This window comes from Triticum dicoccoides, chromosome 6A, assembly GCF_002162155.2.
Source record: "Triticum dicoccoides isolate Atlit2015 ecotype Zavitan chromosome 6A, WEW_v2.0, whole genome shotgun sequence".
In the NCBI taxonomy this organism is placed as follows: Eukaryota; Viridiplantae; Streptophyta; class Magnoliopsida; order Poales; family Poaceae; genus Triticum; species Triticum dicoccoides.
This window is the reverse complement of record NC_041390.1, coordinates 72,996,075-73,008,047: the sequence shown is the minus strand read 5'-3', so window position 1 is coordinate 73,008,047 and position 11,973 is coordinate 72,996,075. Positions and strand designations below refer to the sequence as shown.

General features: G+C 42.7%; 1 protein-coding gene across 6 annotated transcripts; it reads right to left on the bottom strand.

Moving 5' to 3' along the window:
- Positions 1–2,699: 2,699 nt before the first annotated feature.
- On the bottom strand, positions 2,700–6,165 carry LOC119315057. 6 transcript variants are annotated; one of them, XR_005152572.1, is made up of 5 exons: positions 6,016–6,165; positions 5,820–5,881; positions 4,345–5,659; positions 3,799–3,835; positions 2,700–2,945 (listed from the first exon to the last, which is right to left on the bottom strand). XR_005152572.1 is itself a non-coding variant. In XM_037589725.1 (5 exons), the coding sequence occupies exons 2-4, from the start codon at positions 5,846–5,848 to the stop codon at positions 3,787–3,789; spliced, it is 1,308 nt and encodes a 435-aa protein (XP_037445622.1). In that variant the 5' UTR covers positions 5,849–5,881; positions 6,016–6,165; the 3' UTR covers positions 2,700–2,945; positions 3,756–3,786. The 6 variants fall into 6 exon arrangements, 3 of the variants coding, with proteins under 3 accessions (XP_037445622.1, XP_037445621.1, XP_037445623.1); XM_037589725.1 differs by having other exon boundaries at positions 3,756–3,835; positions 4,430–5,659; XM_037589724.1 differs by having other exon boundaries at positions 4,430–5,659.
- Between the last annotated feature and the right edge of the window lie 5,808 nt (positions 6,166–11,973).

Below are 11,973 nucleotides of genomic sequence, written 5' to 3'. Positions count from 1 at the left end.
ATCTTGCATGTGCATAGGAATTTTTTTGAAATTATTGCGTTCTCCAACAAATGCATGCTTTTTTATAACATGGTCATGACCAAAGAATAAGAAGTGAAAATGTTTATTCTTATACCTACCTAGTATATAGTAGTGAAAATGTTTATTCTTATACCTTCCCATATACTGTTATGTCCATGAATATAGGATTAAGCAATATGTATGCATATTGATATGGAATATTTATCTAAGTACAGTAGTAAAGAGAGTAATTAAAATAGGAAAGATGCTAGATTGAGTTATAGATTGGATCCATATCCTTTTGATTATTGCTTAGGTTCAATTATTATGTCCTACCCAATTTCAGAAGAAGAAAAAAACGACTCAGATTTTGCGTCATGGATCCAGCCGAGTGCGAGAGGGTGAGCAATACTCTTCGTATTGGGGTGAAGGAACTGCATGCATTTATTTCCTTGAGGATGAAATATTGAAGAAAATACATTGCATATTTTGTTTTGCCTGGCCAATGAAATCTTTCCAGTGTAGTTCTAGCAAATACATGCAATTTACCATGTTCATGATCAATCAATCCCAATATGAGTCAGAAGTAATACAGGAAGATACCCTCATAGGGTGTCCAGAACAAATTTACAGCGACAATACCAACAAGCCACATTCAAGTCAGCGCGAACATTCTTGCGGCAGCTTTCGAACATGATTAGTTTTTACCTAATAATGCTGGGACTGAAATCAGTTCAACCCCAACAACAGCCGACACCGACCCTCTGCCTGACGCCAACTTCACGAAAATGATAAGAACATCGAGCGCTATCAAAAGGCACCCGCGAGAACTGAGTGGCGTACATGAGCCCCATGATCTGCCCTCGATGACTTTGTTTATGTTTCCTCAAACTTCAGACATGCTCCATCCCCTGGGACCAAGAAACCGGTCTTCATTCAGTATGCCAACAAATTTGTGACAAGCAAAAAAACCACCAGCAGCATCCACACAAGCCCATCTATCTGTATATGAATACACGAACTCAGTCAGTTAAAGTTTATGTGCCACCAGACACCAGTCGCCAGATCATTATCACAACTGAACTAATAGACTATTTATTCCGTCCGCATGGATTGATCATAGCAAGGCAACGTCAACTTTTGAAACATAAAATACGATGACATTACTGCAACCAGACCAAAAGCACCATAAAGAACACACACACACAAAGCATGATAAAGTCTGTAACAGTTAGCCTGTCTAAACAGAAGCTCACAAGACCCACTGCTAGTTCGATATCATCCTTTGAACTCGAAGCTAAACTGTTACCTTCTGCTGTGACTGATAAATTTGCTCAAGCTAACCCGTTAAATGTAAGACTATGTAGATAGGTACATTATCCTGGGCTTAGGATATTTGAACGAAGACATATCATCCTGAATCGCACGTGTGTGTAATGGACACATTCTAAATTGCAAGATGGACTGTACAAGTATTGATTGAACTTGCCCTTAAATTGCACCAAAAGTTTCTTACACAGCTGGTTACAGAAACTATCAGATTGTGATTGTTTTCAGACAAGATCAGCACAGATGTAACATTCATATATAGACAGAAGCAGGTAACAGGGCAATCAGGGCTGGCATTGCTCATAGAAGTTATTGAAAGAAGCAAAATGTATCAAGGGCTATCGTCACCATGCAAGGCTTGTTCATGTCATATACTACTCCCTCCGTTCCAAATTACTCGTTGTGGTTTTAGTTCAATAATTTGGAACGGAGGGAGTAGTAGCAAGCATTACTAAGTACTGTGATGTCTAACTTAACTTGCTCAAAAGGAAACATGGCAGAGGGAACAGTCGGCCTGTCTTGGCCACTAACAAGGTGACATTGTGCAGTAAGCAATCCATCTTGGATCTGGAGCAGCAAGCTTATCTCATCCGGGTAGAGAGGAGGAGGCAGAGGCTAACTTTTTTTTTTTTTTGAACTGTGGCAGAGGCTAACCTTGGTCAAGGAGGAAGACAACTGGAGGGGACAGGAGCTGTGAGGCGGGGATGAGCTCAGCTCGGGGACAGGACATGGACGACCATCGTCACCGGAAGGAAGAGGAGTGCTTGGGGGACCGTCACCTCACCGAGGAGGCACAGGAGATCGAGAGGGGATCAAATGAGCTCCAAAGTTGAAGAGGGCTATTTTGTGTAATTCCTAGAACGAACCTTAATGAAATAATTTCCTTAGGAAGAGAAAAATCTCAAGTAGGCAAAGTTCTCCTCTGCGGATCTTGGTCTTGCATTCCTGAAACCGAACAAAAGATAATAAGCACGTCAAACTATCAGCGACTACGATAACATTCTGGACACTTGAAATGTTTATTTGTAGCATCAAGGGATACTTCTCAAGTTCGAATCCACCTCAGAATGAAGAATGAAAAAAACGTCAAGCAGGTGCAAGCTTGACCCTTTTTCAATTCACTGCTCGAACTTTTTGTTAGAAAAAGCATTAGTAGCTCAGTTCGAGATAGAGTTGAGCTTCATAGGTTAGTGTGCACCAAGACTCGAGGCAACACATCAGCTTAATAGAAGCTCCTCGGATGGAGAAGGATCTTGTATTTAGCGCAATCCATCATGCATACTGAGTTGCCAGGTGCAAAATATCATCTGTAAACAGTCGGTAGAGCTGCACATTGCTAAACAGAACATAATCTGAAAATGGAGAAGACATACCGCAACACAGATAGATCGGACTCTGGACAGATAGCTTTTTCAAGCATAAACATACAAGGATTCTTACAAAAGGGGCAGAGCAGCAACTGATCCAGTTACACATATACATAACATCCTTATCCAGTACCCAATAAACTTGTGACTGACTGAAAACAAAGTTTGTGCACACTAAGATAGGCTTTGCCAGAAAAGTACTGTGATCTAAAGACCTTCCGGATATCCCCTTTTCTTCACTTGGCGTCCCTGTTCAAAGCAACACAGAACAAGGATCAGGATGGACATAATTGAGCATGACAAGGATCTGGAGAACTGAGAAGTAGCTCTACAAATGGAGGTCCAACTCTACGCAGTACCCAAAAGTCAAAACGATGGAACTGTTCATATAATAAATGCCCTGACCCTTGATATCCCTCCCAAACTACAAGCAGGTTATAGAGGGGAAAACCACACCCAGGTACCATACTTTTTAGAATGGATTTATTATACACTACTTGTCATATAAAAGGAAAATCTTCATTGACACATATATGAAACAGAAAGCATACAGACATGACACATCAATTCCGTTATACAACAGAACTCCGAACATACAAAGGATTGATACTCTGAGGTATATTAGCTTGACGACCACAGTTCATAGTCTAACCCCTGTCCCTCTAGGTTCTCTTAGCTATCCTTGATTGCCCATTGTGATATCGCCAACCATGCACTCATGCACAGGGGACACCCCTATTACGAATGTTTCTCCTCTATGATAACTCAAATAAAAACTTCTATTGAAGCTGCTTCGCGAAAAAGAAACGTACCTACACAAAACAAGCATCATACAAGCAGCAGAAGAACAATTAGCTGTACTATCATACCTCCACAGAGTACATAGCAGACACATCCGATATGTAACTCAAAGACAAGTTCTCTTTTTTGGAAATGTGATAACTAAACAGTTTAGTAATTAATCAAATTCATGCACTGGAATCCTAAAACAATGTATCACACATCACCTTTTAAATTGGTAAGAAAGCAAAAAAAGATATGCACATAGATTTACTTCACCTGCTCAACCAACATTGTACACTAGAAGATCTCATGTGCTTACAGTTTCAGGTTGACCCATTTCCACCCAACTCCCCTGCCTACCAGAAAAAAGAAGGCCAATTCAAGGAGAAGTTGAATCAACTAGAAGACATGTGTGCAAAACGTTTATATATGATGTAACTTGATACTTGATAGGAAGGGATAGTAGCATTTGTGAAGGGCAGTAAAAAATAAAGCCGCCAGGACTGATCATAATCTTTTGCCAAGACATGTTAAAACTGTTTGACTGTTCACAGAAATTGCGTTCATCCAAAATTATTGTTGAGAGAGCTTGTACCATTTACGCTCAATGGGCCAAACAAAATATGCACATATTTAGAAACCTCCGACAATGAGTATTTACTTGGTACATCAGAAATTAATGAATTCGTACAATTTTTGGATCAGAAAGTAAATACATGCTGTTATGAATCGATTGATTGATATCAAGATATTCTTATCTTGCATGGATAAGTATTAAATGAAAAACATAACAAACTTTAAGCTTCCACAAGTGAGTCGAATAAATCATGTTAGGTACAGAGTAAACTTAATACGAAGGTATTACCCACAGTATAGAAATTTCTGTGCAAAACAAACTGCCTCAACAAGAGCAATACATAGATCATGTAAAGGCCTTCAAAAGAGAAAACCTTGCATGATCATCCTTGAGCGCAGGGAATATGGGCGGCCAAATCATCATAAAAGGATAGATAGCACTGAAATGTCGATCCTTTTCTGCCATCCCATGCACTTTATGTAGTGTCCTGCTAGTGACGTCCAGATAGAGTATGCGTCCACACATTGTCTTCAAGAACACAAACTGAACATTATCTCCCACCTGGCTTATATAGGCGTAACTAATATCCTCGTCCTCAAGCGTGTGATCTCGCATCCTCAAGTTAGCCCACATCTGATGCAAACAAAGGGTATCGACCAGCAACCAGTTGTCCCCCTTGTGGAGCCAGATGCAAAGTTGATGCTCCTTGGCATGGACATGGATGAGATATAGACCAGAAGCATCATCAGCCCGAGACAAGATGGTGTGAAGAGTGTGATACTTCACTCCTTGTGGGAGCAGAATTCTGGAAAAACTCGAGGTCGCCAAATCCAAGACAATAATGTCATTACTGAAGACGTCAGCCATATAAATTTTATCGTCAACAAGCACAGGTTTCAGTGCAGGCAGCATATGAGGGAGTTGTGTTGTGGCCGAGGTATGCATGCACCAGACGCCGCCTTGCAACATATACACACGCACCTTGAAAGTTTTTGTTTGCGCGGTACACTCCGCCAACACATACAGGTAGGACAGCCCATCGCCTTCTTTGGAGAGGATTGCACCAAGAAGTTTTTGCATGCGGTTCTGGGCGGTTGGGAGTGGTGGGATGAAGTCCATGTCTCTCTCAGGGCACAATGGGCGGTAAACTCCATGTGTCACTTCTGTTCCTTTGCGGTATCTGGTGAAGATGCTGCCATTCTGGCAGTGCATGATCCATATTCCGTCACCGTAGGCGTCGAAGCTATGGCTCGCCACGCGGCGGACAACGGTGTCAAGCTCCGGGGCCTGGGGCTGCAGTGGGACAAAGCGCGGAGTAGCGTACAACCCCAACCCGGTCCACCTTACGTCGATGTATAAGCCAAGGAGGCGGGGTGGGTTGCGCTTGCGGAAACGGCAGAGGAACCCGCGGTCTGAGGCGAGGTGGTACCAGCGCTTGCAGACAAGGGCGGCGCGGACGAGGGTGGTAGGGAAGCCGACACGGATGAGGATCTCGATGAGGATGTTGTCATCGTTAAGCACCTCGGATATCGCGCGGCCCATGGATGTCTGGGAATGCTGCTGTTGATTGCCATCCACACATGGTTTCTTCTTGGGATGGACACTGAGACATTGGCGCCAACAAAAGAAAAATGCAAACTGGCGTCAATTTCTTGAAGCAACTGCCGGGGCAAAACATCCAACACACAACATCCAGCGGAACGGACTAAAGGAAAGAAACTGTTGGGGAGAATAGAAGAGATGGGAGGGATTGGAGGTCTCACCGTTGGGAAATCACCTCCGGAGCATCCATCGATCTACCTTCCCGCCTCAGCTAGGCTCCGCACTGAGCAAGTAGATGCAATTACGGTAATTTGGGGACAAATCACAAAACTGTAGCTAGGGTTCGGTTCCGCGAGAAGAGAAGAGAAGAGAAAAGAAAAAGGAAACTGTGAGATTACAGGAAGAAGAAGAACTCACATCGATCGAATCGGGAGAGGGAGGTGAAGCCAAAGCCTTCAGTGGCCGCCGCCGGGATCGCCGGGGAGATGGCTGGGCGAAGTCGCCGGAGGACACCGACCCTTTTCTTTTTCTTTTGGAGTCACGGCCTCACGGGGGCTAGAGAACTGGGTCAAGTGAATTTCCCGTGAGATACTTTTTTTCAGGGAACTGCAAAACTTTATTCATGAACGAGTTTTTTTTAAGGATCAGATATTATAAAAGTTCACTAAAAATACAAAGCATCTCAAACAAAATAAAAATTACATCGAGACTCCGAGACCTGAACGACCACTACTGTCATCAGAACGAGCCGCCGACGCGCTGCTGTTGTCGTTCCCCTACCGGGGCCAGCTTGACCTTTGTCGATGACAGCCGAGGAAATATTCGTGCACGTGCCCCTTAGGACCAACGTTTTGGAGTCACAGTCGTTGTTGTTGAACTCTTGCATAGATTTGAACTACCTGACACCAAATCTCGCCACATGATGAGAAACTCTAACCTCACCCCCCACCCCCCCACCCCCCACCCCAAGGAGACTGGAGGAATCTATGTCGGAACTCCGTCGACTACATCCAAGCGGACGAACTAAAGGGGATCGAAACTCGACAGACAAACTTGAAGAAGAAACATCGTCATCTGCTCGAGCGCCGCACCGGCGAGGACTAAAAAACCTAACCCAAACTACTAACGGGGCGGAGGTGGCGGGACTTCCCTCCCAGCACCGACCGCCGAAACGGCAGGCAGAGGGAAGGCGAGTCCACAGGCTCACTGGTAAAATCTGGAGGGGAAAGTTTGCCCTAGATATCTAGGGTTAGCAAGGAAACGAGAGAAAGTAATATGTGCTTGATTTTATTCATTAACAAGTTTCAAATGAATGATTACACTATTATGCAGCTCATTTAGATATGTTTGCCTAGATTTTGATATAGAGAAAATTATTTTAAAATGAAAGAAAATGATGGAACGATTAATCTCATTGATTGAAAACTGGGTATTTATACCTTCTTTACGAGGCAGTTAGCATTACCTTATCACTAACTACAACCGACTTAAGCATTGATTATTAGGATAAATTTAATTTTTTTGCATCGAGATAAATTTAATCCTTAACACTCCTCTCCAATCTATGTTAGTCTAAAATACGCATCGTCTTGATAAAGATTCCTCCCTAAGAATGTTCATCATCTTCATTTCGAGAAAGATTCCTCCAAAAACGTTGTGGGAAAAATATGAGGAGAATAATATTTTGATATGTTGTTTAAACTCCTTCAATCAGTGGGATAAATAAGTAGAAAATAATACAACATATAATGATTATTGTCTCTTGGCAACTCATATGAGAAAAATTTCTGAAGGGGGATAAATTTTTTAGTAAGTTTATAGAACAATAAATATGCTTTATATGTTTTCCTTTAAAACCCCTGGTAAGGGAAAACAAAAAGCATGATATATGATTTTTGAGAAGATACTGCCTCATTAAGAAACATTATGAGAAACATTGAGATAAAAACTCACAAATGAAAAAGAGTGCAATACGATATGCCATTAAAAAACTCCTTTAAAACTCGATGGGAAAATATAAAGAGAAAGTGGTATGGCATATATGGACCCTTGTGTTTATATTATCTTGTTAGAAACCTTATATGAGAAACCGTTAGGGAACAACTCATAAAGGAAAAGAGAATACAATATACGCAATCCGATGATCATTATTAGGTTATAATTTGAGAGTTTTACTCCTCCTGAACTTTACAAATTTTAAGATTTTCACGTACTTATGCCATGGATGTGATTATGGAATGTAAAAATTGGTAATGACATTGTGATTAGTCTATTGGATCTTTATAATATTTTGTTTTGCAAAAAAAAACCTAACTTCTCTACAATTCGTAGTTAAGTAATTTTCAAGCAATGTGCTTTATGATATTGATCTTCATATAACCTATAGGTATATTGAATAACACTGGCTCAACTACATGATTTTAAGTATGGTTAATCATTCTGTAGAGGAGGGGGCATAGCCGCCTCAAGAAACACACATAGCTCCTGTCACTGAAACACGCACTGCTAACTTATCACTTCGATTGACATGAGTATAGCGTTACGAAGATGTTTGTTGCACCGAAGAAGGAAATGTGTTCTTTTCTTCCGGCAAATAATATAGCCCTCACTAGATGGTCTACAGATATGGATATTATTTTTTATTTCTGGTGTTCTTTGTACTACCTTGACATTGATAAATAGATTAGAAGTTTTCTCGCAAAATAAAATGGCTACATCGATTTATTTAGTTCAGGTTCAATCATCGGCTTTTGGTAAGTGTTCACCCATATTAATATAGTAGTCAAAAGGGTCAAATTGAAGTGTTTCTTTGAAATGGACAACGAATGGGCTGAGGCAAGTTGGGCTTCCAGCTAGTGCTTTGGTGAACTGGGTCTGAGTACAATATCTCCACACTACATTTTTCTCAACCCACCCAATTCAAGTAGGGCTTTTATGTTTCAATGTAATTTCTGTTTTGAAGGTCGTGCGGCTAATGTCGACGCACACAAACTTGCCAAATACTCGCTTAGTCTCGGCCCGGGGCGCCATCTCTCGTTAGGCCAACCCCATGATCCGAGTTGTATCCCACCCATTGTGGTCTTTGATGAATAAAATTTGGCTATCCCCTCAAAAAAACCCAATTCGAGCGGTTTTTGCTAGAGGTATGGGACCAGTTTTTAAGCCAAAATCTAGCATACATCAATTTTCTTATGACATATGGACCAAATTATTTTGTTTCAGATTTACGGAGACAGTGTTAAACACAATATATTGTGACACAACATGTCACGTATGACAGAGTCCAAGAGGCGCAGGATCCAGGGAAGATATGATAGGTAGTTTAAGTTACATATAATTCTATCTCTCCTTATCTCTTGTAACCAATTCTATCTCTTGTTCTCCAAGTTGTAGACCTCCTGCCTCCTGTAATATCTCCAATAATGTATGCGCTTCAGGGATGTGTGCCCATGTCTATAAACAAAAAGCACGTCGCCTCAGATCGAGGTAAGACGTTTCCACTTAATGCACATGGTAATCAGAGCCTCCTCTTCCAAACCCTAGCTCTCGATCTCCACTAGTGCCAGCCATGTCTTTCTCCAGTGCCACCCAATCCAACCTAAGTGGTCAGATCACGGAGAAGCTCTCCCGGACGAACTACGTCATGTGGCGTACCCAAATCACTACGCAGTTGAGGGGAGCCGACCTCTATGGCTACGTCGATGGCACCCTGCCGGAGCCGTCCCGCCTTCTCGTCACCAAGGACAAGGATGGGAAGGAGTCCTCCGAGCCAAATCCTCTCCATCCCATCTGGGTAAGGGAGGACCAACAGGTTCTGGGCTACCTGCTCAACAACCTCACAAAAGAGGTGTTCATCGCGGTCACCGCGGTCACCACCGCACACGCTCTGTGGACAACACTCGCATGTATGTTCTCGTCGCAGTCCTTGAGCCGCGTCAACAACATTCACACTGCCTTGATCAATGCACAGAAAGGAAACCAATCGGTGGCCGTCTACTTCGCCGCCATGAGTGGCCTTGCTGATGAGCTCGCCGCCGCCGGCAAGCCCATCCAGGACGATGAGCTGATCTCGTATCTGCTTCACAGGTTGGACATGGACTACCAGCCGCTCGTCTCTACCCTGGATGCCCGCATCACACCGGTGTCCCTTGATGAGCTCTACGCCATGTCGAGCAACTTCGACCAGCGCATCGCCCAGTACCACAGTGCTGGCGGCGGGTTCAAGTCTTCGGCGAACGCCGCAACCCGCGGGCGCGGTGGGTACTCCTCCCGTCATCGCAGCCCTCCTCGCTCCAAGGGCAAGCACAGCAGCGACAACACCAACAACTCCGGCTCTCGCGGTGGTCGCCCCACCTCCACCAACAATAGGCCTAGGGGTCGCCGCGGCGGCTCGGGCCGTTCATGTCTTGACGTTGTTCGCTACCAAATTTGCGGGAAACCAGGCCACACCGCGAAAGACTGCTGGTATCGTTTTAACGAAGATGATGCCTCCTCTGAAGATGATGACAAGGTTGCTACTGCCGCTGAAAGATCATATGGCGTCGACACCAACTGGTACCTTGATAGTGGCGCGACCAATCACCTCACGGGTGAGCTAGAGAAGGTGACTCTCCATGAGAAGTATCACGAGAAGGACCAGATTCACACCGCCAGTGGTGCAGGTATGAGCATACGTCACATTGGTCACTCGGTTATACGCACCCCTTCTTGTAAAATTCATCTTCGCAAAATTTTGCATGTCCTAGTGCCAACAAAAATCTCCTATCCGTTCATCGCATTACCATTGACAATCACGTCTTTATTGAATTCCATCATTTTTTCTTTTTGATAAAGGATCAGGCCACGAAGAAGGTACTATATCGAGGTAGATGTGTTCGAGGGCTTTACCCATTGATTCTGGAGCTTAGGAGATTCAATAAACAAGCCTATGGTGTTGTCAAACTCTCTTCAACACGTTGACACGATCGTTTAGGCCATGCTTCTTTTCCTCTTGTTGAACGTTTGCTTAGGAAAAATAAGCTCCAGTTTGTTGGTGAGCGAAATATTGAAACTATTTGTGATTCTTGCCAAAGAGCAAAATGTCATCAATTACCTTATCCTATTTCTACAAGTGTCTCTACTCAACCATTGCAATTAATTTTTTCCGATGTTTGGGGGCCTGCTCCTAGTTCTGTTGGTAGACACACATACTATGTAAGTTTTATTGATGACTATAGCAAATTTTCTTGGATCTATCTTCTTAAGAAAAGATCTGACATTTTCCAAGTGTTCAAAAACTTTCAAGCACTTGTTGAACGCAAGTTTGATAGCAAGATCATTTATGTCCAATCCGACTAGGGGGGAATACAAGAAATTAAATTCCTTCTTCCAAGCGCTTGGCATTTCACACCATGTGGCATGCCCTCATGCTCACCAACAAAACGGTTCTGCCAAACGCAAGCATAGGCATATAGTTGAAGTTGGTCTAGCACTTTTAGCAGGTGCTTCCATGCCTCTCAAGTTTTGGGATGAAGCGTTTCCCACTGCCGTTCATATTATTAATATGCTCCCAAGCCGTGACATAAACAATTAAACTCCCATAGAACGGCTTCTTCATGTCAAGCCTAACTACACATCTCTACGTGTCTTTGGTTGTGCATGTTGGTGAAGGAGATATGCCCTAGAGGCAATAATAAAGTTGTTATTTATTTCCTTATTTCATGATAAATGTTTATTATTCATGCTAGAATTGTATTAACCGGAAACATAATATATGTGTGAATACATAGACAAACAGAGTGTCACTAGTTTGCCTCTACTTGACTAGCTCGTTGAATCAATGATGGTTATGTTTATTATTCATGCTAGAATTGTATTAACCGAAAACTTAGTACATGTGTGAATACATAGACAAACAAAGTGTCACTAGCTTGCCTCTACTTGACTAGCTCGTTGAATCAATGATGGTTATGTTTCCTAACCATAGACATGAGTTGTCATTTGATTAAACGGGATCACATTATTAGAGAATGATGTGATTGACTTGACCCATCCGTTAGCTTAGCACGATGATCGTTTAGTTTGTTGCTATTGCTTTCTCCATAACTATACATGTTCCTATGACTATGAGATCATGCAACTCCTGAATAACGGAGGAACACTTTGTGTGCTACCAAACGTCACAACATAACTGGGTGATTATAAAGGTGCTTTACAGGTGTCTCCAATGGTGTTTCTTGAGTTGGCATGGATCGAGGTTAGGATTTGTCACTCCGATTGTCGGAGAGGTATCTCTGGGCCCTCTTGGTAATGTACATCAAAATAAGCCTTGCAAGCAATGTAGCTAATGAGTTAGTTATGGGATGTAGGATTACGGAACAAGTAAAGAGACTTGCC